At 47.3% G+C, this 27,882-nt stretch overlaps 1 protein-coding gene across 1 annotated transcript; it reads left to right on the top strand.

Annotated features, from left to right (window-relative positions):
- Positions 1 to 683: 683 nt before the first annotated feature.
- On the top strand, positions 684 to 27,136 carry PCCB (propionyl-CoA carboxylase subunit beta; the record flags this gene model as incomplete). Its single annotated transcript, XM_084267512.1, has 15 exons — positions 684 to 863; positions 2,561 to 2,680; positions 4,863 to 4,931; positions 8,837 to 8,893; positions 12,912 to 13,025; positions 14,464 to 14,574; positions 14,917 to 15,025; positions 15,839 to 15,959; positions 18,543 to 18,624; positions 20,439 to 20,562; positions 21,395 to 21,502; positions 24,348 to 24,448; positions 25,578 to 25,676; positions 25,779 to 25,872; positions 26,862 to 27,136. 15 exons carry the CDS (start codon positions 684 to 686, stop codon positions 26,981 to 26,983), a joined length of 1,611 nt encoding a protein of 536 aa, XP_084123638.1. The 3' UTR covers positions 26,984 to 27,136.
- Positions 27,137 to 27,882: the final 746 nt, after the last annotated feature.

Consider the following 27,882-nt stretch of genomic DNA (forward strand, 5'->3'; position numbering starts at 1 on the left):
CCAGAGGGCTGACTGGGAACTCATGACATCAAATATTTGGATTGGGGATACACAGCAGCCGGTCACTGGGTCCGTGTGGTGTGTATTCCCCAGGCACCCCCTTCCGTTTTACCGGGCCTTTCTTTTCTTCACCCTTCTACAAGTGTGCTGTGACAAGAGCCGGGCAGCCCGTTAATGGCGGGCAGGGAGCCGGTGCCTGTACGCCACCTGACCCGTGTTTTCACAGCGAATGGTTCCCGCTGCTTGGGAGAAAGGTGGGGGGGGGACAGAGCTGGTGTGGGGCAGCCCGTCCCGGGAGCTGAACGCGATGCTGGCCGCCCTCACTTCTCAAACACAACGCCCCGAGTTCCCGGGGACTCTTCCAAAGCCGGGAGCGGATCTCCCCGGAAGAGGAAGCGGGCAGAGCGGAGGGCTTTTCCCGCCGGCCTGTCAGGCGGCTCCCCTGCGCCAAGGCAAAAGCGATCATCAGTTCGGCCGGGGAAACCCGGGGCCGCGTGTCGGGCGGCTGCCTGGCCTCCCTCCCGGGAGCGGGCCGCGTCTACCGAGTCCCCCGAGCGGGCTTGGCCGCCCCGGAGGCCCGAGACCGGCTGAGCCCAGCATCCGAGCGGCGGCCGAGGCCGAGCACCGCCCCGCTGCGGGGCGGGGCCGCGCGCAGGCGCCGTTGCTGCCAGCTGCCTCACGACATGGCGGCGTTGCGCGCGCTGCGGCGGGCGGTGGGGGCGCAGCTGTGCCGGGCTGCCTCAGGGGCCCGCGGGGTCGCCTCAGGGGGCCGCCCGCCCTCCGTGCCCGAGCGCATCGAGGAGAAGCGCCGAGCCGCGCTGCTCGGTGGCGGGCAGGGCCGCATCGACGCGCAGCACAAGCGGGTGAGCCGCAGGGACGGGAGCGCCTTCCCCACCGCCCCCCCGGGGCGCGACAGGCACGTAGGGGGAGAGGAGGGGTGGCCACAGCGGCCACCTGGACTCCGGGCTGGGCCGGGAAGGAGCGGTGCTACGGGCACGGCTCAGGCGGCCTCCCGCGGCCGGAGGCGGACTGGGCTACGGTGCTGCAGAGCCTTTGCGCAACTCGGGGCGCTTGGCCCTTCAGTGGGGGATTCTGGCTGGCGTGGGACGAGGGGCCGCCGTGCCTCTCACTCCGGGCAGGAGAAAGAAGCCACGTACATCCGCTCCGACGCCAAGATTTGCTGTGATGCACCAGAACGAGGGGTAGCGCAGGCAAAAGTGGCAGCTTCCAGCGTGGGATGGCAGGGTTGCCTCACGCTTGGCTGGGCTTGGCAGCCTGCAGTCCAGCACAGCTCTGGCTTTCCCACCGGTGTTGCAAATGTAAAGCTGATCTGGGAGGTGAGAGCAAAGAGCTACAAGAGTGGAAATAAGGCAGAGAAGACACACAGGAAGGATGACAACAGCTGGATGTTTAGTTTCTTGCCTCTATTGTTCAGAATTTCGGCAGTGCTGGGGTTGGACACAACATCACTTTCTGTTTATTGTTTGTTGCTGGATGCCTTTTCTGTTTAGAGGGAGGGCCCATCCATACCACAGTGGCTTGTGGGCTTCAAAGGTGTAGCAGTAGCCATTCACATGGAGAATACACAAATGATCAGTTTGCACCTCAGCAGTTTCATACCACAGCTGGAGAAAAGCTCACAAGTTACACTTAGAATGCTGACATACCGATGTACAACCATTCTGTGTGTCTAGGGGCCTCAAGTCTCTTACATCATGTTTTGTATAAGTTAAACCTATGGCTCACACTAGTCTTTTTGTGCATTTATTTGTTTATTTATTTTCCCATGAACTTTTTGACCTACTGGTCAGAAGTTTTACAGAGAAGCCAAGATGTATTTTAACATCATGTTGAGGTAGGGTCACACCATCCCCTAGAGGCAGCAACCCAGGTGCAGACCCACCTTCCCTGGGTTGGAAATAACAGATTTGTTTGAAAGGTTAAGATAAAAAGAACTTTTTGGTTGTTTATTACTGCATGGCATCATTTCTGCTTAGCGAAGGGCATCTATCTCTGGTCAGTTGATTATGTTCTTGGCCCCTAATCTGCTTTTTCCTAGACCAGTGCCCAACACAAAAAAGAACAAAAGGATTTTGTCAGAAATTCCCTGCAGGCTGTCCTATTTCCTCTTCCCTCTCGTGTGCTGCAGTCAAATATGGAGCATGGTGAATTGAGTCTTGAACTCAGTAAGGACTGGTTTTGCTGTGGAAGGGTGCCATGTTTAAGAATAGAACAAAGGCCTTAATGGTGGTGTTTAAACGTGTGGGCAAAAATAGCTGTGATGCTGTTCTATCTTGTTGAAAAGACTCTGAGACTGCTTCCTTTATCTTGTAGTGCTGCTCTGACAGTCAGCCTTCATTTCAAAGTCTGGCTTGCACTGTGTTTGTTTTTAAGGAGAGGAATTGCTTTACAGGCTGTTTCCAGCATTGAGGGCATGCAGTTGCTTGCTGGGCCAAACATGATTAAACACAATGTTTGATTAAACTACATCTGCTGGTGGTCAGTACACAGAGCCAGAACCACCTGATGGCTCTGTTAATTGTTGCTTGCTGTGTTCCAGGGAAAGCTGACAGCAAGAGAACGAATTCTTCTGCTGTTGGACCCCGACAGTTTTGATGAATATGACATGTTTGTGGAACACAGATGTTCTGACTTTGGGATGGACTCTAATAAGAATAAGGTATTTCTGTTACATATAACTCTTACTTCTTTGTCCTTCAATAGGCTCTTCTGTTCACCTGTAACTTCTTTTGTTTTCTTTTTGTTTTGCAAATTTCCTCTTATGTCTCTCAGTTTCCATTTAACAGTTTACACTGGTTTACTTTTCCATTGTCTAAAGCTGATACCTTTTTTATAAGGTCACCTGTCTGGTTCAAATGCCTCCCCAGATATTGTCTTAGACATGTATTTTAAAGAACAGAGGAGGGCTGCAGAGCTTTGTTGTTACAACTTGGCCAATCAAGTCAGATAGGAAGAACAAATGCCTCCCAGCTGGTAACGTTAGAGCTAGAGGGTGAATTAACTCTGATCCATCTTTATGCCTGCCAGCATACAGAGTTAGAATCTTCTAGGGCCTTCAAAGCTGGTATGTTTGTGAACTCGAGCACTCGTGCTGGTCTGTGAGCGAGTTGCAGCCTGCCTCTTCCAGCAGTTTTCATACATACTGCCCTGTGTCCTAAACCAGCGCAGTGCATGGGGCTCAGCATGGAGAGGAGGAACCTGTGGGGGCCCTGAGTCTCTCACCGTAACATCCCTGCCTGATAAATCACTACATGGGAGAAGTGTTTTGTTGTGATTTAATACAGAAAGGACCAGCAAACGTGCTGTGATGCATAGGGGACCAGTGCACACAGGCCTGTTCCATGTGAATCTTCCTCTAGCAAAAGGCCCTGTCTGCTGTGGAGTATTCCAGTTTGGGGTGTGGCATGCAGCTCTCAGTGTGTGCCACTGCCTCGTGCTGCATATGATGACTGCAGGTTCTGCTTGTGCCGTTATTGAACCAGTTTGTCAGTTTTCAGTCCTTCCAAGTTGCAGGGCTGCATCCTATAGATGAGGGAGGGATCAGCAGGCTGCCACTGTAAGCAGCTGCCACTGTAAGCAGCCAAAGGTGAAGGATTCGGTTCAGTTTTAGTAGCTAGGACACTGATAGGACTTGTTGCTGGGAAAGATGTCATGCTCAGCCTCCTCCCCTCTTCAGTATAGGAGCAAACATCATCTGAAAGGGTTGTTTTTTTCCATTCTGTTGCCCAGCAAGCTGAAATAACTGTTGTGTTGTCTCTCATCCTACCACTCAACACTGCATGCCAGAGTGCTGATAACAAAATGTTGTTCCTGAAGATAGGAGGAACAGCAAAGTCCTGAGAGTAACAAGAGGGTTAATTTTCTCCTTGTCCTTCAGAATTCACCTTTCTGTGAGCTCTGCAGGCTGTGTTTACAGAGCACAGTTTCACAACAGATGACCTAACTGTGGCCAGTGAGCTGGAATACTAGTTTAGCATTGAATTTCTCTCAGTTCCTGGAACTTCCTGAAGGTAGGGTGAGACTTTTACTTTTATCCAGGCAACTCTTACGTTTTCAAGGGTCATCTGAGTGAGACAGTAGCTGGAACTACAGGTGTGTTTCCTGCTGTTCCATGTGCCAAGTACCACCAGCTGTTAGTAGCACTGTCTGCAGCCTGAGAAAAGTCCCCAGGCTGGTATAACCTTTCTGAGAACAGATCACCTTGAGCATAAATGGCCCTCAGAGTACACCAATATCCTTTTTTTTTCCCTCTGTGCCTGGAACTCCTTTATGACAGCCCAGTGAAGTTCCTTTTCTATTGTCTTGAAAGACTTCTGTGTATTTACTGGAAATGAGACCACATAGATAAGCAGATCTTAAGATTCACAGGCTCCATTTCCTCTTCTGGCTCTTTCTTCCCCTGTTCTCAGGGTGCAAGTAGGGATAGGTCAAGTTGAAGTAATTGAGGTGACTGTAATTACGTTTTTTGACCTTTCCAGGGTTGTATTAACACCTCAATTAAGGTCTGTGTGTTGTGTCAGTTCTTTCAAAAGCATCAGGTTGTCCTAACATTCTGTGTCTAAGGATGTCATTTGCTTAACTTCAGATGCACTGAAATTTGTCAGGAAACTCCAAAATTCACCAATTTTTACACTAATACATAACTAGTATGTGACATTACCTCTTGTCTGCTTTTCCAACCTGGGGGAAATCTTGGTGTGGAGCCTCCACTGCAAACATCGAAGTCCAGTCTTCTCAGAGAATCAGTTTTTACTTTGTCTTGATATAAATTTGTGGGGTTTTTTTAGTGGATGTTGCTGCTGCTTATTATTTCTAATGAATTTCTTTGTGTTTTAACACAGTATCCAGGAGACAGTGTGGTGACTGGCCGTGGACGGATTAATGGGAGACTGGCTTATGTTTTCAGTCAGGTACAGTTTGGCTTGGTTTTTAAAGAGCATGAGCTTACCCTCTGGAATGCATGTACATTGGCTTGGTGTGCATGTGTAACAGTGTACCTGTTTCCCTGCTGCCAACAAGCACAATGCAGACATAACATCCTGTGGGAGGAAGCGGGATGGCTTCGTACAAGCAGCAGCCAAAAATCACTTGCAAGGACTTTGCGGGGTGACAGACGCAGTTGTGACAAGGGTGAGATACAGGCTGAAGGATGCAGAGCCAGCTTCAGAAAACACTGCTGTTACTTCAGGGTGGTGTCATTGGATGTTGATGTGCTGAGGGACAGGAGGAGTCGCTCAGAGCCACTTTTATGATAACCAATCCTATTAATGGAGGAGACACTGAGCACTGTGTGCTTAAAGCAGTTGCAAGCCCTGACTCTGTCCCCGCGGTTGGATGTGCACGAATGAGCTCCGGCAGCTGTGCGGAGTCCTGCAAGCGTCAGGGCTTTGCACGTCCCAAGGTCCATCTGGGTTCCAGGCTGCAGAGTGGGGGCTGTTTGCTGGAGATGTCTAACTGGAGCTGCAATGAGTGGAATTCAGGGTAGAGGGCACTTGAACAGCCTGAATAGTTTCTCAGGTTCAGACTCTCTGATTAGTTGAATAGATTGTCTAAATATAAGTAGATAAAGTATACTTTCTATGTTAAAATAAACTTTTTATTGAAACACAAGAATTTTAGAGGAAACATAATAGGTAGGGATTAGGATTGCTTAGTCTTGACACAATAATAATAATAATAATAGGATTGCTTAGCCTTAACACAATGAAAGAAAGGCTTCCTTTCAAATTGCTGGTGACTGCTCCTGTGTTCTGGGCCACAGAGTAGAATCATAGGGGTTGGAAGGGATCTGGAGAGATCATTGGGTCCAATCCCCTGCCAAAGCAGCTCCCCAGCTCATATTGAACAGGTCAGTGTCCAGATGGGGCTGGAATCTCTCCAGAGGAGGAGACTCCACACCCCCTGGGCAGCCTGTCCCAGGTCTCCCTCACTGGGTAAATGTTCTTCCCCATGTTGGTGTGGAACTTCCTATGCTCCAACTTGCAGCCATTGCCCCTTGTCCTGTCCCCACAGAGCACTGAAAAGGGGCTGGGCATTCCCCCTGCATCCCATACTTAAGATATTTATAAACATTAATAAGGTCCCCCCTTAGTCTTCTTTCCTCCAGGCTGAACAGTCCCAGCTCACTCAGCCTTTCCTCATAGAGGAGACGCTCCAGGCCCTTAATCATCTTTGTAGCCCTTCTCTGGACTCTCTCCAGGAGGTCCCTGTCTTTTTTTATACCAGGGAGCCCAGAACTGGACACAATACTGCAGGTGGGGCCTCACCAGGGCAGAGCAGAGGGGGAGGATCCCCTCCTTTGACCTGATGGCCACATTCCTCCTGATGCCCCCCAGGATCCCATTGGCTCTCTTAGCCCCCAGGGCACACTGCTGGCTCATGGCCACCCTGTCATCAACCAGGACCCCCAGGTGCTTCTCTGCAGAGCATTTCTCCAGCAGGTCATCCCCCAGCCTGTACTGATTCCAGCAGTTATTCCTTCCCAGGTGCCAGACTCTACACTTGCTTTTGTTGAATTTCATCTGGTTTCTCCCTGCCCAGCTCTCCAGCCTGTCCAGGTCTCGCTGGATGGCAGCGCAGTGTCCTGCGTGTCAGCCACTCCTCCCAGCTCTGTATCATCGGGTACTTGCTGAGGGTGGATGCTGTTCCCTCATCAAGGTTGATGAAGATATTAAACAGGACTGGACCCAACACCAAGCCCTGGGGAACACTGCTAGTCACAGGTCTCAAGTCAGACTCTGCTCCACTGATCACCACCCTCTGAGCTCGGTCCAACAGCCAGTTCTCAACCCACCTCACTGTCCACTCATCTATCCCCTGCTCTCTCAGCTTTGCTATCAGGGTGTCATGGGAGACAGTATCGAAAGCCTTGCTGAAGTCAAGGTAGATGACGTCCACTGCTCTCCCTCCATCTACCCAGCCGGTGATGAGATCACAGAAGGCTATGAGATTGGTCGAGCACAATCTCCCCTTGGTGAATCCATGCTGACTGCTCCTCATGACCTTCTTCTCTTCCAACTGCTTGGAGATGGCATCCAGAACAAGCTGTTCCATTACCTTTCCAGGGACAGAGATGAGGCTGACAGGCCTATAGCTGCTGGGATCCTGCTTCTTGCCCTTTTTAAAGACTGGAGTGACATTGGCTATCCTCCAGTCCTTAGGCACTTCTCCTATTCTCCAAGACCTTCTCAGCTTCCCCTGTTACCAGGACACCCGCCTCGTTCAGCAAGGGACCCTCATTATCCCTGGTCATCCTGTTACTATTCACATATCTAAAAAAACCCTTTTTATTATCATTTATGTCCCTTGCCAGTTTCAATTCCAAGTGGGCTTTAGCCTTCCTAGTCGCATCCCTACAGGCCCTGACAACTTTCCTGTGTTCTTCCCAGGTGCTCAGACCCTTTTTCCACAGTTCATAGACCTTCTGCTTCCCTTTGAGTTTACTCATTAGCTCCCTGCTCATCCACACAGGTCTTCTGCCTCTCTTTCCCGATCTCAAAGGGATGCATCATTGCTGTGCTTGGAAGAAGCGCTGTGTGAATGCCAGCCAGCTCTCACAGGCTCCCATTCCTTCTAACAGCATAGCCCATAGACCAGCTCCTATTAGGTTGCAGAAGAGATCAAAGTTTGCTCTTCTAAAATTCAGGGTAGCTATCCTACTTTTTGGCTTGCTTCTTCCACTCAAGATCTTGAACTTGACCATTTCATGGTCACTTTGTCCCAAGCTGCCCCCACTTTGACCTTCACTTCCCCAGCGAGTCCCTCCTTGTTGGTAAAAAAAAAAGGTCCAGTACCTGAACTCCCCTTGTAGGTTCCTGCGCTATCTGTAGCAGGATATTGTCTTCTACACACTGCAGAAATTGTCTAGACTGCATACGACTGGCCCTGTTGGTTGCCCAGCAGATATGTGTGTAATTGAAGTCCCCCATAAGGCCTGAACATAAGATAGGACCCGAATACAGACCTTAATTTTAGAAGAGGACAGTTTTTATATTAAAGAAATTTAAACTTGCTCCTTCATGATATATCTGTATGTCTTTTTTTAAATAGACATTTTGTTTTTAAGACGTTTTCTTCCTCCAAACTGAGCTGCCACCTGAGGTGTTCCTTTTTGTTCAGCTGCTGGCTATAGTCATGCTGGTTTCTGCTCATGTAGCTTTCAGGGCCTCTTTGAGAGTGAGATTCAGTGGGAGTGCATCCAAGAGACTCCCCGTAAGTTGGCTCAGGAGGTGTCAATGTCCCCTGTCTCGTCTGGATCAGTCCCTGGACCTTGTGTTGCATGTTCAGGGTCTTGCTGCACAGGTGCAGGGGTACCACCAACAGTCAGTTTTGGCTGATAGTCCCTGCAGCACCTGTAAAAGAAAAACCAACTCTTGAAACAAACTCATGAATATGCAACAATGGCATAATTGTAGTTTTTGATTTCTGCCTGTTTACAGGCATCTCTCAACACTGCCCCTTGCGTTGGGACCCTCCTCGTGGGGGAAATTTCTCCAGCCTACTCCAGTATTGATAATGTCCATGAAAAAGGAATGTATCTTTATAGAAAATGCTTCTGTGAAGGAGGCTAGAAAAACAAACAAAAAAGAGGCAAATTAGACATAGTAAGTTTGTGATTTGAAAGTAAACACGTATAAAAGACCTTCTTGCTTTTACAGAAGGTTAGGATGGAGCAGGATTGGTCTGCAGGGTGCAGTAAGGGAGGTTGTTTTGGAGCAGCACACCGACTACAGAGCATTGTAGGATTATGCTGTTTACTTGCAACCTGTTACTGAAATGATTCTTTCCCTGATCTGAAAATTGTTTTTTCCTCCAGGATTTTACTGTGTTTGGAGGTAGTTTATCTGGAGCTCATGCCCAGAAGATCTGCAAGGTAAGACTTGGAAAATAATGGACAATAAAAGAAAAAATTGTCAGTGTCTGGTTTTGTGGTTGGTTTGTTGTTTTTTTTTTCCTTCCCCAATCTGTTGTGTTAATGACTTTGGCAAAAATGATTTATAATTGACCTTAGTGGAGTCTGGAGTATGTCATGGCAACCTGAAAGTGCCTGTGTCCTCAGCTCAGTTGAGATGTGAGAGCACAGGTGAGCAGAGGGGTAGTTTCTCCAAGTGTAAGAGAGCTTTTCCAAGTCATACTTTGTTTAAATTAAGTTGCCTTTTCCATTGTGTTACAAAAGACAAGAGAGACTTGCAAAGTACAAATATAAATTAACTAGCTATTATCTACTGGAGAAATGTGAAATTAGTTGTGAGAAACTTTTTCCTGTGCTACATGGAGTGTGTACTATTTATAAAAAGCAAATGTAACAAGTAAACGATCTGAAGATAAAGTTTTACAACTTGGAGGTCACCTTGATACTCAGAGCTTCTGTTACCAGGCACTTGTGGCTATTTATTCTCTCTTTGTCTGCTTGTCTCACTGGAAAAGCTGGTGTTTGAATCCCAGTGGTGGGGAGAACAAGAACTTTTGCATGCCTGAGTTTTCCGAGGTGTGGGCTGGTGAAAACGTCCTGAATTTTTTTGCTAGGGAATGAGAAGGGGTTTTGGTGCACAAGGCCGCCTCTTGTGGTGGAAAAACTACTTTTTGGCATAAACTCCTCACCAGTGAGAAGGTGTAAAACTAGAAAACACAGAAACCTTTGGGATCGATAATAACTATTGAACTTTACCGAAGTCTTTATATTGGGAAAAACTCGGTATTGTGCTTTCACATTGGAGCTTTGTGTGTCGCCCTCTCAGGGAGGGATGTAACGGTACTGGAATGATGGGATGCTTTCTGCCATTTCTGCATTCTCCCCTTTCTAAAGAGGCAGGGAGAGTGCTGGTAACAGAACTAGACAACACTGTGAGTCCTTCCTCATTGGTACTGTTCTTGCTTGGCTCCAGAGATTGAAGGCTCTGGATGCATCAGTTGTTTGGGGGCTCAGACTCTTTTAGCCTGGGCAGTGGAGAGCTGGGTGGTGTGGTATGTCTCTCCCTTCTCTTAGTTTTCTTATTGGTCTGAATTCTGGGAAGCAGAAATCTGTTCTGATGGAGATAATCTTGGCTCCTGCAAACCTTGTGACATGGAAGTGAAGTTGCTCTCCCTTAGTTGGACTTCCCTAGAGATCTGCCCCTTTGGTGGCAATCATTTCCCATTTGGGATTTTTTTCTGGAGTTGAGAGGTAGCAGTACTTGGCATCTTAGAATTATAGAATGTATAAGGTTGGAAGGGACCTTCAGAGGTCATCTCGTGTAACCCCCCTGCAGTGAGCAGGGACATCTTCAGTCGATCAGGTCGCTCAGAGCTCCATCAAGCCTGACCTTGAATGTCTCCAAAGATGGGGCCTCTACCACTTCTCTGGGCACCCTGTGCCAGTGATCCACCACCCTCAGAGGGAAAAGCTTTTTCCTAATACCCAACCTAAGTGTCCCCTTTTCCAGTTTAAAACCTTCATCCCTCATCCTATAGCCCAATGCCCTCAGAAACAGTTTTGCCCCAGCTTTTCTACAGGTACCTTTCAGGGACTGGAAGGGGCTATAAGGTCCCCCTGGAGCCTTCTCTTCTCCAGGCTGAACCAGCCCAACTCTCTCAGCCTGGCTTCGCAGGAGAGGTCCTCCAGCCCCTGGATCATTTTTGTGGCCTTCTCTGGACACACTCCAACAGGTCCATGTCCTTCTTGTGCTGAGGGCTCCAGAGCTGGACCCAGCACTGCAGGTGAGGTCTCCCCAGAGCAGAGCAGAGGGGGACAATCCCCTCTCGATCTGCTGGCCACACTCCTGGTGCTGCAGCCCAGGATGGGGTTGGCCTTCTGAGCTGCAGATGTACATTGGTGGCTCGTGTCCGGCTTTTCTTCCACAAATCCCCCCAAGTCCTTTTCCTCAGGGCTGGTTTCCAGCCCATCATCTCCTGACCTGTATGGATAACGGGGATTGTCCCGACCCAAGTGCAGGACCCCGCACTTGGCTTTGTTGACCCTCTGAGCTCACCCGGCCCACTTCTCCAGCCTGCAGCAAACCTCCAAGTTAGGTTGGTCTGGGCTATAGATTGCCTGTAACCATGAGACTTGTCAGCAGAAGTCTTTCAGACCATGTTAAATACTTGTAAAAACAAAGTTTTAGTGTGGTTCTTTTGAGTAGTAGGTGCCTGCTTGTGGTGGGGAACACTTTAAAGACTGTGTATATGCATCTGTGATGTCACACTTCAAGCCAATTGCTAAGTCCATGAGATGAAGAAAAGTGTTTTGTAGGATGAATCCTGAAACGTTCCCTACGAACACTGATGTGGCAAAAAAAAAAGTCTGGTCTCAAGTGGATGTGCATATTAGGGTCTGTTTGAGGAAGAAATGCAGTGTCTGGAAAAGCCTTGAAATTAATAATCCATATCTAAGTCCCTGGTAAACATCAAAGTGTGTCAGTGAACTTAGTTCAGTAACTTGTCCTGGTAGGACAGCAGGCCTTCTAGGAAGGAGCAATAAATGTCAACTCAACTGACTTTTAATAAGGTGTTTGATAGTGCCTTGTGTAACGAATATGTAAGCCAGTGAGGCCTCTCGTGGGTCACAGAGCCTCTGTTTGCAATCCACACCCATGCTTCTTCCACGTGGGACTGTATTTAAGTTGTAGAGTCAGTCTGTGTGTCTGCCACACGGGTATTTCGAATTCTAAAGGGACATCTGGGCACGAAGCGTGACGAACTCCTGTTTTCCATTGCATGTCTGCAAGTGGGGACAAAGCTGCTGCAGAACTGCACAGAGGTGGCTATGGCCAGTTCAGGCTGGAGTCCTGGTACTGCTAGGGTACTGTTGATTTGAATGGGACCAAGGAGGGTTACTGTGTTTCTGGGCAACATACAATTCAGGGTTGCTGCTGCAAGCACCCTGAAAAACAGGACTGAAGTTCTAAAAATCTTAAGAAGTTAAAGACTGGTCCGAAACAAGATACAGTTGTGTAACAGTGACTGATACCAAGCAGGGAAAGCAACTTTAAATTCAAAATGGGACTTGACTGACAGTGTGCAGCTTTACACACTAAACCAGATGTTAATGTTAAAGCAGATCTTGACATAATATACTTGTGCTGTAGTGTTAGGGGAAGGGCAAGCATTTTACTGGGATCTATTAAGCAGGAATACTGTATGGAAGGGATTCAGTCCTCCCACTTAAGCCTCTGTTGGAGTATTGTGTATGATCTTGAGGGAAGTAACCAGAATGATCAGAGGCCTAGAAAATAGGATACAGAAAGAACAGCGTGACTGGACTAATCTAGAAATGTGAAGGGAAATAGGAAACCTGAAGGGAGAGTTGTGGTACTTGAACGTTTATGAAGGTGCAGGCAAAATAGTTGCTAATCACTCTCCCTGTTTATTGTACATTGAGAAGGAAGTACTGCTTCTCAATTTCCATAGGAAAGATTTAGTCTTCTCAAAGAACTTCTAAGAAGGATAATCAAGCATTAGAGCATACTGCTTAGAGAGATTACACAATCCCCACTGCAATAAATTTTTAAGATCAGATTAGACACGTATGAGGGAGTGTTTAAGGTGCAGTTGAGACTTCTTATGAGCAGAGATAGATTGGACCTCTCAGGCCCAAGATCTTGTTGCTTAGCATGGGGGTTGGATAATGTGTGTGTGCGGAAATGCAAGGCCAGTAAAGCAGGTTAATATTAAAGGTCATGAGAGGGATTAAATGTGAACCTTCTAGCCTCCATTCTGAGGACTGAAAACATGATACCACAGAGAGCAGTTAGTAACCATGATCATTAATGAAGCAGCCAGCTGAGTGCTGCATAGCCAGTTCACATTCTTAGGAGGTTTTTTTTTTGTCTGAAGGGTATACATTTTGAAGGTTTGTTGCTTTGGGACTTTTAACTTCTCTATGTCAATAATGAAGAGTTTGCATTCAACACCAGGTCATGGATCAAGCTGCAATGGTTGGAGCACCCGTGATTGGGCTGAATGACTCTGGAGGAGCCCGTATCCAGGAGGGAGTGGAGTCCTTGGCGGGCTATGCAGATATATTTTTGGTAAGTAGGCTCCTGGATGACCAGGGGGAAGCTTGGCAGCCATAAAGATAGACAAAATCTCTTCACTGACAAACACAGATTTAAGGAAGCTTGTAGGTTCTCATTGACCTATTCCAGCTGGTGTTACCTGGTAAGTAGAACAGTATATGTGCGGGCTTGTGAGACCTGAACCATCCTAATAGTTCTCTTGCTGGCTTTGGGCAAATGCCGGTACCTCTTAGTTCTATTTACCCATGTCTTAAGGTAATGCTGAACCTTGTAGAGCGCTCATCCAATGAAAAGCTCTGTAGAGGTCGAACTGTATAACTAGCTTTGACCTAAGGATGAAAGACTAGGCAATTAACATCTTTGGGGGCTTTCTCCCAGTTATTTAATTTTCTTATTCACACTAAAGCGTAGATTGCCTGTGTTAGGATGTAATTTATCTCCAGTGTTTATCTGCTTGCCTGGGACAGGTAGACATGTCGTAGCTTATCAGGTGTTCGGGTAGGTAGCTGATGGTTGTGATCCACCACTGCTGTCTCCATGTCTCCTCTGAAGTACAGCCGTGTTAAAGATTTCCCACAGCAGGTTTGTTTTCAGTAGGGCTGATAAAAGGTGAGACATTTCCACTGCAGAAAGAGGGACATAAAGCAAATCAAACACTATGGGACATCCCATGCCGATGGGCCTGGTGAAAGCTTGGTGCTTCTACACTGGTTTTGTGGCTAATGTGAGAGTGTTTCCTCTAGATATGCTGTGGGCTGTTTTTTCACTGGAATGCTGTTACTTTACGTGCCTACCGAAACACACACCTTTACACCCATGGAAGATGAATGGGATTGTGCTTGCAGTCAGAGCACGAGCAGGTGGGATGTCAAGCTAGATGCTACAGGTCGTTTGGACCAGTGCAGTCTGGGGTGCTGCAGCTGGAAGTCACAGGAGTCAGTTGTAACCTGTTGGAGCAAAGAGCAAACAAAACCCTTTTTCCAATGCCATGCCATTCACGTCGGTGGACGGCAGTAATTCACCACTGTGTAAGACTCAAGCAGGAGTCTGGTTTTAAAGGAATCTCTGCCACGTTTGGTTAGTAAAGACCACTTCTACTAGAGGTACCATGTGCACCTGTGTGTTCACACTTCAGGGACACACACTTCTCACCGCTCCAGGCTCGGTGACCTTTTTGCCCTTGCAGCATCTGTTGAGGTCACGTACCATCTTCCTTTGCAGTCCTTGCCTGGTATGTGAAATCAGGTGTGTGGGAACAGAAGGAAGCAAAACAGTAGCAACAAAATTAGTTTGGTTCTGTTTCCATCAAAACATTCTCTCCAGGTATTTGTCTCCCAGTAAACAAAGCAATCTGTCCTCTCCTGTTTGTGAATCATGCAGAATCTGTGCAGAGACTTAAAGATGCACTTTTTTTGGTTAAAATTAGATGTTTGTTTTGTTTCTATTGCAGAGAAATGTTCTGTGTTCTGGGGTGGTTCCACAGATCTCCCTCATTATGGGTCCTTGTGCTGGTGGAGCTGTGTATTCGCCTGCTTTAACTGATTTCACGTTCATGGTGAAGGTGAGGGTGGAATATATCCTGACCTGCTGCTGGCAACGTTGATATCATACAACTGACCACACATGAAGGTTGCTTTCCTCTGAAGTGGCTTCCTGCTTTGGATTAAACTTGTTTTTCATGGAAAGTCAAGAATAACATTCCCAAGTCACCTGTTGATAATGTTTTCTGTGGAGTTTTAATATGCTGCATTAAGGATTTTTAATTTGTTCCTATGTTCAACTGTGTCCTTATTTTAGGACAAGCCCCTAGAGACTGTGGCTTTTCCTTAGGTGCTTTTGCAGCTTGGGTCAGGCATTTACTCTGTGTCATTGCTTTGTTTTTTTGTTTTCCCCCTTCCCCTAGGACACATCCTACCTCTTCATCACTGGCCCGGATGTAGTCAAGTCTGTTACCAATGAAGATGTCACCCAAGAGCAGCTCGGGGGTGCAAAGACACACACCGCTGTGTCTGGTGAGAGCTGGGTAGTTTAATCAAAGTGCTAACTGCTCGTTAAAGTAAATGACATGATTGTTCTAGGTAATTGTCTAATGCAGAATCTTGCTGGTCCTTTTTAGTAACAGAGAACAAAATAGGATAAGTGGGAGTGTGGGAAAGTACTGGGGTTTGGAAGAGAGTGGCAAATCCCCAGAGTTTCCAAAAGCGGGAAGATTGTCCATTTGCAGGGCTTAGCAGAGCAGGCTTGGGGTGGTGTGGGGTATTTTAGTTTGCTGTCCACAAGTTTGCATGGGTTGAAAGATTATTAAGTTATTAGTTTGCTTACTAACATGATTAATTGAACTTCTTAGCAATGTGAGATGAAGTGCTTTTTCTCTTTTTCTATTTTTTCTCCCCCTCTGGGATGACTTGGTGACTCATCAGTCTTCTTGAGGCTCAAAATGTTTGTGGGATCTCAAAGTCTATGTGAACTGATGGTCAATGAAAACCACGCACACAGAGGCTGCTCAGATCCAGCCTTTAGAAAAGACTCATAGTCCAAGGCTGGACTACAGCTGAATTCCAGAAGGCTGGGATCCAGCTAGGTCTGTGACAGCTGCTAAACCAGTTTACATGATTTTAAATAGGAGATCAACAACTGGGACCTGTTAGCATGAAGTCTGATACAGCCACACATTCTGTAGATGTTTTTAGCTGGTTAAATTCGGAGGCTTAAAACTCCCAATTTGTCAATAGCTCAGGTTTAAAAATTCTTGCTGTTGCTTCTTTTATCTGGAAAATGAAACCTCGTGAAGTAATTTCAATAACTGCTTAACTGTTCCTTTCCAGGAGTTGCACACAGAGCCTTTGAGAATGATATAGATGCCTTACTTAACCTCCGAGAGTTCTTTAATTATTTACCTCTCAGCAACCGAGACCCAGCACCGGTCTGTGAATGCCATGATCCCAGGTAAGAGGAGACTGCTGAGATCTGTGGTCTCTGACCACTGAATTTCATGGCTTCTCTGGCTCAAGGAGCGTAGAGAGATGAGTGTTTTGTGCCTGGGATCTTGGCTGATAATTCTGCATTGTGGTGTGTGATTATGGGGAGTGGTTTCAATGTGTGTGTTACTTACACGCTCCATGTTAGATTCGGTTATTTTATTTTTAGATTTTGTTATTTAATTTAGATGAGATATTAGGGGGAAGCTCTTTTACAGAGAGAGTGGTGAGGGGCTAGAACAGGCTGCCCAGAGAGGTGGTGGATGCCCCATCCCTGGAGGTGTTCAAGGCCGGGTTGGATGCGGCCCTGGGCAACCTTGTGTAGCTCCAGGCCTGGAGGTTGGTGTCCCTGCCTGTGGCAGAGTGTTTGGAACTCTCTGATCCTCAGGGTCCTTTCCAACCCAGACCAGTCTGATGCTGTGATTTTCTGAAAGCAGCATACAGAATATGGGAAAAAGTACTCCCTGTACAGGTGCCACAGGCCCCTTGAGATGAGCAAGGGAGCACAGGAGAAAAAAGGGAGGGAGAACTCATCTTGCTTTGACCATTATGTGTCTGTTGGGTGCGTTCTGTTTGTTAAGGTCAGAGTTGGGACAGCAGCAGGGAGGCAAAGGAGGCATCAAGTTTTGTGTATTGGGTACTTGTCTCCCACCTATTGTGTAGTCAGTGGCATAAGGAAGGACTATAGTCATTTCAAGAGGAGGAAAGTGGTGGCTGTCTGGACTTCTATCAGGGAATTTTTCCAGGAGGTAGAGAGCCAGCTTGGGACTGTTTGAGTAGGCACCCCTGCTAGTAGTGACAGAGAACATTGATGGGATAAAACCATTCTGACCTGAGATCCAGTTGTAGCCCCCAGTCAGCCCTTTCTGTAGGGAACCCTTAGATGGTTGTCACCCTCTGCAGTTTGGGAGCTGTTCTTCAATTTGTTCCTTTCTGTGCCACAGATGTGTGTGATCTGTGTCTTCTGGTCCTCATGCATGTGAAAGTTTTAACATGTGAGTGGGGAAGGTTATCTTCTCTTCATGCTTCACTGTTCTTTGCAGTGTCTTTGAAACATTTTGCTTGGGGAGGTTTTTTTTGGATCAGTTTTACAAGTTGTTGCTCTGGTTCCTGAAATACATGGTTTTTGGTTAGAGAAATAAATTTACCAGTTGCTTTCAGGTGTGGTCAGACAGGTCAGGTACTTGGTGGTCATCATTTTTCTAGGATGTCGATCTTTAGGAGTTTACTAAACTGGAAGGCTGTTCTGGTGGGACAGTGACAAAACAAAGCAAATCTCTGGCATTTTTTGGTAAACATGGGGGATTATCTCTGAGGTTATCATGTTCTTTCTAAACATTCAACAATTGTACTAGGATAATTACCCTCCACAGACTTGAGTATGAGGTTGATAATTCCATTATAAGAACAACAGCATGTTTTTAACAGTCGGTGTATCTTATAATAGGTGTTTATTTTCTTGTGAGAAGCTGTCAGCTATGTTGCAGCTACTGATGTGTAAGAGACTAATTCTTTATTTTCTTAAAGGAGACAGTCTGTTACGTGGCACAGATAAATTATTAGAGGATCACAGTGTAATAAATGGTCGATAATTTGTACTAAGAACTTCAATTTAATAGCCTTTATACATGAGAAGACAGAGCTATTTGTTAACTTTGCCTGTTTTTATAGCGGCATCCCCAATATTTCTCCCATTTGTGGTCTTAATGCTTAAGCTAGTGTTATTTTATCTAGACATACTGACATCTTAATAGACTCCTTTTGCTTTGAATTGATGTGTTTGATCCTGCTCCAGTCAAAGCCTGTTCCTCTAGAGTAATTTCTTTCTTATTACATCATTTTCACACTGGGAAAAAAAAAGGCTACAAATAACACAAATGAAATGTAAAATGCTTATATCTTCATTGTTAAGTCCAGAAGCTGGTGGAGTCTTTTTTTGTTGTTGTGTTGGTTTTGTTTGGGTTTTTTTCCCCATTTGCTTTGTTTTTTTTTTTTCTCTAGTTACTTAGGTGCATTGCAAAATGTCAGACCTGTTTGCTCAAACTCGTGCCTCTCTGGTCCTGCACGTGTGAGGGAGCACAGCAGCAGCCTCGGGGTGTTAGTTTTTGCTTCATTTTGATGACCTGCAGATCACTTTATTCAGATTTAAATTGAATGTCCAGAGCCTCGTGTTGTCTTGCTTTAACTGTACTAAATCACGGCGTCGTTAAGAATCGTTTAATAGGACCTGCCCAGGAGCACCATTTATACCAACGGCAGCAGGTCCAGGAAGAAGCCCTTGCTCTGCCGTTGGGAGAAACCCTTTTGCCGTTCTTACAGGGACTACTCCTCTGCCCCTTGCACTCAAGGTGGTGTCCCACATACCTCCAGTGCCCTCTGCAGACTGCTGTCCGCAGCATTTGTCTGCCTCGAGTACCTGTGTGTCCTCAGCCTGTTTCTGTGAAGCCTCAGAGACTTAATTAATTGGAATTCATTGTTTGCCAGGGTTTTTTATCTTGCTCTTCCCCTGATGTGTAGGTGTTGTTGCTCACAACTTGCTTACTTTCTGCAGCGACCGTTTGGTTCCTGAGCTGGACACAGTTGTACCAATTGAATCTACTAAAGCCTACGATATGCTGGACATCATACACTCCGTGAGTCTGGATTGATATGGATACATTACACTCTGTGGAAGTAATTGAAAGGAGCCAGTGGAATGGCACTGAAGGGGGGTGTGTGTGTGTGTGTGTGTGTGTGTGTATTTTTTTAGCCTTTACAAGTTACTGTTTTTACCTGTGTAGTAGTTGTGAATGAATGGACAGCAAAACCTGCAGGGAAATAGATGTTCTCAGATGAAAGGAGCCTTGAGGTTTTCAGGATACATCATCTTAGGCTGCATGTGTACCTGTACAGACTGATGGTGTTGTCATCTGGTTATTTCTCTGGGCTTGAACCACACTCCCCCAACTGTGAGTCCTACCACTTGCCCCTCTCCCTACCTTGTTATGCTGTCTTAAATTCAGTCTTTTTTTTTTTTAAATCAAAAGTGATAAACTACACAGAATGCATTCAGGGATTCACCCTCCTCTTTATTCTGCGACAGTCACGTATGTCACCATTACACGAATTCATGTTTTCAGCTATGAGTTGGGCATTTGGGAACTCCAGTGTTGAGGCTTTGTTAGGTGAGGCAGATCTCCTGGGAGGGAGGCTGGGAGGGCGATTTCTGTCTTTCAGTAAAACCTGAAGGCCAGTGTTGCGATGTGTAAATAAGGGAGGTTTTCCTACAGCAGCACTGGCGATGCTGGTGATTATTTTACCTGACTTTGAGCACTTCACTTCTCCAGTGGTAACAACTTACTACATGCTGAGTGCCTGGACAAGAGATCATGGCTGTAAAAGAAGTTTTATCACATGAAGCAGTTACAGCCCCCGGTAGAGCACCCTGAGAGTCCAAATTTTGAATATTAAAATTTCCAGCTGCCTTTTCTACCACTCAGTTGTTGAGTGGCAGATGACCCAGCATCCTCAGGTGGATGATGAAGCTCGGAAACACTCCATAGGCTGCATGTGTTTGCAGCTGGCTGTGTTTGGGCTGACTGTAGTGGAGAGAGCAGCCTCAGGCTGCTTTTAATCTGTATGTTCTTCCAGTCTGAATGTTGGTCTTACCTGCTCAAAGTTAAAGGTGGCACTTGAAAGAAGGAAAAAAAAAAACCCCAAACTGAAAACTAAATTAACTGGGGGAGGGGGGCTGGGTGGGGGGAGCCTTCCCATAGCCTTTAAGAAGGATTAAGGGAAAAAAAGTAAACCTACTTTCCTGATATCTGTATTTCCCACAGCTTCTCAGTTGCCTTGGTCTCAGAAATGACTGGCAAACTGCAGCCTCTGTAGGCCAAGTTGTCATGAACAGTGGAAAACATGGAATTCTAGTGGGAAAGGCTCGGCAGCCATGTGTAGGTGTCGCTACTGCTCCGCCTGGCGCTGTGATCTCCTCGGAACGTGTGCGTTTTGATCCTGCGTTACTGCCGGCGCAGCACAATGGCTCTTCAGCTCCAGAGAGAAGCGCAGCTGCCAAGGGTTTGCGGTCCCAGATACACCTGGTGTAGCGTGTGCGTTCCTCTCCTGCAGACAGGAGGGGTTTTGCCAATAATTAAGCTGCAGAAAAAAAAGTTCTTAACATCCAATTTCAAGTTTTAATTTGTTATTTGCTAGGAAAAAAGGCTTGGTACAGAGGCTGCTCCATCTCTGAGGGAGATACTACGCTCAAGTGGCCATTGAGATACTGAGGGCAGCACCTGGAGTCAGGGCTGCAGAGGCAGCCAAAAGCAGACTTCCTTTTATTTTGTTAAATTGAGCAAATTCTGAAATGCTTTGGAAGTTCTGATGCCAAGTAAGCAATGTGTTTATCTATGGTGTTTATGGGTGTGCACGTCCCTCTAAGCGCTCCGCCTGCCTCTCGCCCCTGCAGATTGTGGATGAAAGGGAATTCTTCGAGATCATGCCTTCCTATGCCAGAAACATTGTTGTGGGATTTGCCAGGATGAATGGACGAACTGTTGGGATAGTGGGCAACCAACCCAAAGTAGCATCAGGTTAGAGTTGGCTGTACACACCCCGTGTCAATGTTTTTAACAGTGTTTGCACCTCCTCTCTGTTTTTTGGCTTGGGTTTTATTTTTTTGGCTGTGAGATTAACTAACTAGGTAATTTCTGAAGGGATTTTTCAGTGATCAGGACTTTGCTTTGCTTCTGGTCTTGAAGGTTTGTGCCCTGTTCTTCGGGAAATCCACATGACCCAGTATGATGCTTTACTCCCCTCATAATCCTTACGAGATGTGACTGTTAAGATACCAGACAGGCAGCAGCTTTTCATAGGGCTTCTGTCTTCATTTGATAGTCCCAACTTTTAACAAGCCTGTTTAATGTTTTGGCTGGATTGTCTGATACAAAATGGGTTTGGGTTTTGTGTACTAGCCCATAATATAATTCTGAACAGCCCTGAAACAGAACATAAGGATTTTGCAGGGTGTTTACTAAAGATCTTTCTCAAAATCTTAGTGAACCTCTTTTTTTTTTTTAAATAATCAGGCACCCTCTAGCCTTTCACTCTGACAATGAGTGAAGAGAGAATTACAGAAAAACACTTTACACTCTATTCTTGTGATTTAAACTGCTGCATTTGGGGATAGAAAACCTCTGTGCACATTATCAGAAAAATGAGTTTGCTGAATGTAGCTTGTACTGTAATGTTAGTTCTAAACCAGCAAGACTTTAGGGCAGATTATCTTCATGCTATCTCCAGATAAACCTGTGATACAGCTATAGTAGTGTGCTCATTTATTTTTTTAACTGTCTTTGCCTTGAATTGCTGCCATCAGCAGATCACTGGAAAGATTAACACCTCCTCCCCTGTTCTTAACTTTAGGGTGCTTGGACATAAATTCCTCGGTGAAAGGAGCCCGCTTTGTCCGGTTCTGTGATGCTTTCAACATACCCCTGATCACTTTTGTGGATGTTCCTGGATTTTTGCCAGGTATGCTTTGCCATTTCAGCTACTTGCAGGGGGGTTGATGGTGTTAAACAGCCATTTTAAAATCTCTGGGAGAAGACCTTTGATGTAGTAGATTTATCTAAGACAGGTTTGGAAATGCTACTTCTTGGGTCAGAAACTGTAATCCAAGAACTAGCGTCATCCCCAGAGGATGCTGAAGGATGCAGGGTATTGCAGCAGGATTAAATGTGCCTGACTGTGTGGCCAGTGCTGCTGCTGGTGTGCTGTGCGATAAAGCATTGCAGGGCTTTGCTGAGGAGAGGGTGAGTTGGTGCTGAAGTGTTTAGCAGCCCCGTAGAAGCACTGGGATGACTGGTTTGCCAGAGCTCAGCACGGGTACGTCAGGCTCTGGAAAGCTGCATCCTGCTGTCTGGAACCCCAGCACCTTGCCAAGCTGTTGATTGTGGCCTGTCCAAGAAAAAGAAATTACCTAATGTTCCCAGGAGATGCAGGTAGGGTGGTTGGACAGTTTTCTGTACGGTGATGGGGCTCCACATCCCTTTCAGGGCTCAGCTGTTGTATTTAAATATCTATATGCTGGGTAGTGGGGTACCAAGAGGCCTTGGGAAGACTGTCTTCCTGCCAGTGAGTGGGGAGCAGCATGCTGTTTCTTAGCCCTCTGGATTATGTGAGATTACAGGGTGCAGCACTGCTGATTGTCCTCTGGGTGCTGGGAGGGCACCAGCTTGGCCCCTGGAGGTACCAGATTATCTAGGCCTGCCTTGCTGCAGTGGAGAAACCATTTTCTGTGTTCACCAGCTTCATCTCCTGCACTCAAGGCCCAAATGTGTAAAGGGATGAAGCTATATAGAGGGAAAAAACACGTGTCTGGCTGCCATCGATCCAGCTCCATGTGCCCCTGTCCCTGCACCCTCAGAAGCTGAGGCTGCTTAGTGCTTCAAGGTGGTTGGCTGCTAAAATGCCTGTGACTGAGAAGCTTTGGGTAAATCAGCAAGGCAAGGCCTGAGGTGAGGTTTTTTTCCCAGCATAGGCTATAGGAGCAGTTAATGATACAACAACACTGGGCATGGGAGGAATCCAATGTTTTATTGATAAACAGGGAAAGGCTTTCATACAGCTGGCTCCACGGTTAGCACTGGCATAACCCAAGGGCCACCCCCCCAGCTCTCAGCGCATCGCAGTGTCAGCATTCCACTCCTTGTTTTCATCCACGGGACTGGGCGGGATTGAACGCAGAGGCCGTGCAGCAGGCATTCCAGAACTTCCCTCTTGCCCTCTCATGTGCTATCCCTCAGCCCAGGTAGACCAAGCAGCAGCTTCAGGGGTCGCTACAGCAATCCAGATTTGGACAGTTCCTGAGGGTTCAAGAACAAAGCTCGTTCCGTGGAGCCAAAGAAAACAGTAACTTCATACTGTTGGTTTGAGAGTAGATAAAGCAAAGGTAAATGGAAAGAGAAAACACCTGAGGCTTGATAGTGATTCTAAGTTGCTGTGTTGTAAGGAGTTGGGCAGGGTCAGCATTATATTTCAGATTAAATAATAAAATCTGAGGGTGTTCATGACCCCATTCAGTAGAGAAGGAGAAAGAATCTGTCACAGAGGCTCACCAAGGTGTACAAAACATCTCATGGTGTGACCTGGAGGATGTAAATAGCCCCCAAGGTAATAGCTGTGCACAGAGATGACACTGAAGGTACTCATAAAAACCTGTACCGAGAACAAGTTTGGGACTAATCTATGGCCAGAAGAGAGTTTATGTTAATTTGCCGTGGGTGATGGTGTAAACAGCTTAACAGCTGGGACTGAGTGTTCCAAGTGTGAATTGGAAAGTAAGGCTGGGAGTAGATGACAGGGTCTGTGACCATGTCCCAGCTTCTGTGTCCAGGCTGAGCATCCCAGTTTGGTTCTGGCTCCATCTTGGGATACAATGACGTGGCTGTTCTGATGGCTGCTGCTGCGAAGGTTCCACGGGCTCGACAAGTCCCCCTGGCTGGAGGGAACAGAAGAACCAAACATGAATCTGCAGTTGAGAGAAGACATTTCTAAGTGTAGGCAAATGTTACATTAATAGACACTCAGATTACACCTGTGAGGAAGCATTCAAGTCAAGGCACCACACAAGCTAGTAAGTAAGTTATTAAAAAGGAGTTTTCACTTAAAATCTTACTTTTAAAAGCCAATCCATTAAACAGATCCCACAGATCTCTAAGAGGTTCTGAAAGCAAAAGATAAACTGCTGGAAAGCAACAGTAGAGTCACATCTGGTCTGCAGTGCACAAGTCCTGGCTGTAAAGTACACGGGATTGCTGCTTCCCAGCAGTGAGGCCCGTGTGTGGGCACATCCCAAAACATGGATGTCACGTGTGCAGGTCTGCAGTGTGTGGCCATTCTCCAGCAGCATCTGCTGTGAGGAATTCTCACTCTGTCTTTTAAGGCCCATCACCTTGGGCTTGCTCGAAGGAAGACGAAGAGAGGTCTTTGGTGTGGGAGCCAAGCTGCCTTTCAGCATGGCCTAGAGAAAAGGGGGTTTGGCAGAGTGGCTTTTTCGGGAAGCAAATGGAGATTGTGTGTTTTCCCCTGCCAGTCACAGCTGCAGTCTTGAAAGTGATGTCATTGTATTTTCTTCCTAGGAAGATGCCATCTGGTGAGTATTCTTGTTCTGTGACCTTCCATAGAAATTGATGCTGCTTTTGGCAAGAGATGTTTTTGTCAAGTTGCTCAGCATCTCACAGAGAACATGCCCGGCTATTCACGTGGCTCTGGGTGTCGTTAGGTTTGCTGCCCGGCAGGGAGGACGGCAGTTGCCAAACCGTATGCCTGGCTTCTGTGAACTTCCCGGTGTGATAAAATCACCTGTCGCCCGCAGGCACGGCTCAGGAGTACGGCGGAATCATACGTCACGGCGCCAAGCTCCTCTTTGCCTTTGCAGAAGCGACTGTGCCTAAAATCACTGTCATCACCAGGAAGGTATGTCAGCACCACCCCGTCCTGCTTCAGTTGTGCCACAGTCCCAGTTCTGCTTTCTATCCTTGTCACCGCTCCTGTCGTCCCATCTGGTAACACCTCTTCACCTCAAGATATAAAGGGCCATTTCTTCTATTCTCAGGCAATTACCTCAGTCCTTTCATTCCTTCCATCTCTGCGCTCCTCTGAAATCCCATGTTCTGCTCTTTGCTTTCTCCCTGCGCTGCCTTTGGTCAGGTATTTGTCCTGGTCACCCAGCTTGTCTCACCGAGGATGTGCCATCTGTCTCTGCACAGCAGATCCTCTCGATATTCTTTATTCTTGCCACTCCTGTCTCAGTTTCCAAACCCAGTGCCGAGTGTAGCTTGCTTCTGCTGTGCCTGAAGACGTAATGCTGGTGTGGTTTCTCTCCCATAGAGTTTTGCTATAGTCTACTTAATTTTCCTCCTCATCTGTGGGGTACCTGACTCCATGCTGCTGTAAGCTCCAGAGACCTTCGGGGTCCGAAAAGGCTTAAGCCTCTTCCTTCCTGGTCTGCGCCTGCTTGTCTTTCTGATGGGCTTTCAGCAGGAAGAAAAGACGACCTTTCCCCTCTCTGTGTCCCTTTGCGATCTCTGACTCTCTGAATATCACCATCCCCGGCCCCCCAAGCCTGCAGCAGTGCTGCAGCTTCAGCAGTGCCTTGGAACAGGCGCTGCTGCCGTTTGCTCTGCAGTTCTGCAGTATCTCTTCATCACCAGTGCCTGGACTGCTTCGAGTACCGGAGTGGAGCACTGCAGAGCCCAAGCGCTGCGTTCCCTGGCCAGCAGGTTCCGGAAGCACGCGCGCTCGTTGGTTTGTGTGTGCGTGCAGGATGAGGCCTGGCGTGCCAGTGTGCAGAGGTCCCTCCTTATCTGCCCCCAAGAACAGCCTTAGATTGCAACACCCACCCTCCTCGCTCTTCTGTGGTTCGTGGGGAGAGGTCGAGCCTTAGGAGAGCGGTGTAGCAAAATGGAGATGCTCACGCTCGCTCTCAGATAAAATTTAGCAGCGCTTGCTTGTCTCTGGAGTAGTGAAAGCTGGCAGAGGGATGGGGGCTGTTGCTCCTTGCCAGGCCACGCTGCCCTGATGAATGCCTCGGGTTTTGTTGCAGGCCTACGGAGGTGCCTACGACGTGATGAGCTCAAAGCATTTAAGAGGAGATGCGAACTACGCCTGGCCCACTGCGGAGGTGGCTGTGATGGGCGCGAAGGTAAAGCCAGGCTGACTCTGGCGCTGGGGTGGCTTTACGGTGGCACAGGGGTGGCTTGGCAAGACGAGGACAGAGTTACTGCCACCGGCTTTGTCTTTCTAGGGTGCCGTCCAGATCATCTTCAGAGGGAAGGAAGCAGACGCAGAGGCCGAGTATGTGGATAAGTTTGCCAACCCCTTTCCTGCAGCTATGAGAGGTGAGGCTGTCTCACGCATTGTGTCACACTGGTAAATCTGAGGCTCTTCAGCTCTCGGGCAGCCAGTGAAGGTATTTAGGCAGGATGTTGGCATCCGAGTCAGAAAGGCGATGCTAAGCCAGACCCAAAACACATCCTCAGCTGGAAAGAGACTGTTGAGGTATGGGGACTGCACTGAAAACCCCAGTTTTGGTTTCATGGATAGTAGAAAACGCCTCCAAACTCCTCAGACTTTTTCCTAAAAGTATGTGTGCTTTGATGAGCCGTTTGACAGTCCCAGGTGCAGACCAGTGACCAGAAGGAGGGTCGGAGTCGAGTTCAGGCCACTGATGTTCCCCAGGATGTTCAGGGGTAAATTTTTCAACTGTTCTTACCCTGTGAATGTTCCTTCTAGCTTTGAAGCATTAAACTGCTTGAGAAGGCAGTTATGTGGGCTCTGGAGTCAGCTCTGTGTTTCCAGAGCCTGCTCACTTCACTGATTGGTTTTGTTCTTCGTTTAAATCCTGTTAATAACACCAGCAAGCTGGGAAGGCCTCGCCAAGCAACCACCACGTACAGTGATGCTCCCTCTGGTTTGGGAGTAGGATGTCACTGCTGCTTGGAGCGTGCGTGGAGTTGAGGGATGTCTCTGCTGATCAACACTTCTGAACCTCTAAATCAGACTAATGTAGTAGATGGATGGAGATGGCACGTCTAAAACTCAGCAGTAGCAGGCACAGTACTCACATGAGTGCAGCTCCCTCCTTCACAGTTTTTAGCTTCCTAACGTCTGCAAAAAGCAATTCTTTCTGTTGTCAGTAGTTTTTAATTTAGATTATTTCCTTTTTGGGCTCTCTCAAATGATTTTCTCAAGGTCAGCGTTGGTTTGTGAGCGGTTCCTTTCAAGCACTGGGTTGGTTTGCTGGCATGTGTTACAACCTCGATACAGAAGGCTGAGGCAACAGCTCTTCATGGTTGGTCTTGGCTTGTTTGTTTGTCTGTCTTGGCAGGGTTTGTCGATGACATAATCCAACCTTCGAGCACCCGCGTGCGCATCTGCCACGACCTGGATGTGCTGGCCAGTAAAACACAGTCCAGTCCCTGGAAGAAACACGCCAATATCCCCCTGTGAGTGTGAGGAGGGGGCTTGGCCATGCTGGAAGACATGGCAGCATCCTGAACACAACCCATCTCCGGTTCAAGCGGAGGGCTGCTTTGCAACGGGAATGTCTCATTTTGATTGTGTTAGTGACCATCAATAAATTGTAGTTTATGTATCTCATAATTTGGGGGTCTAGTTCATTATCTCTTTTTGGGCATTAATAAGAACCAACATGACCCACACTGGCTGCTATGGGTGGGCTGGAACTACAAGCTTAAGGTCAAATGCTCCCTCTTGCCTGGAGGAGGCTCAGATGTTCAGAGCCACAGTGACCTCTCACTGGTGAGAAGTCAGAACTCCACAGGGGTCCAATCCAAACCCTGGTTCCACCCTTGGAGCCTGACCTCACTTTCCTGCACTGCACCCACAGAGAGAAAAATCCTGGGCTTGGATTTCAGTGCCCTGGAGTCCAGGCTTTGCTGATCTCAGACTGACCTGTTCTGTTTCTCTGCCAGGCTGTCCTGAGCTGCAGCTTCTTTGCACTGGCTGAAGTAGCAGTGGGCCTCAGGCTGGCATTGGTGACCTCCAGGCTGTGGGCAGAGGTGGGACACCCAAGCTGGAGCCAGTCTTCTGTGGAAGGGCAGGGGCCAATGTGCCCCACCTGGGAAAAGGGTGTTTCTGGTGGGGCGTGGAAATGGTTCTCCCTGAGCACAGGGGTTGCAGTGGAGACCTCCAAAGGTCCCTTCCTGCCTAATCTGGTTATTTGCCAGACTTGCAAGTTGATGTCACTGATCATGATCACCCTGGGCCCTGTGCTTGTTAGAAGCTGCATTTGGCAAGTAACAGCTACCATCACAGTTAACTGCCACACACATCAAGTGCTGTTTTAAGTAACAACCTCCCTGTTGTAAGTAGCCTCGGTAATTAAT

The sequence above is a fragment of the Gallinula chloropus genome (assembly GCF_964237585.1).
Source record: "Gallinula chloropus genome assembly, chromosome: 8".
Lineage (NCBI taxonomy): Eukaryota > Metazoa > Chordata > Aves > Gruiformes > Rallidae > Gallinula > Gallinula chloropus.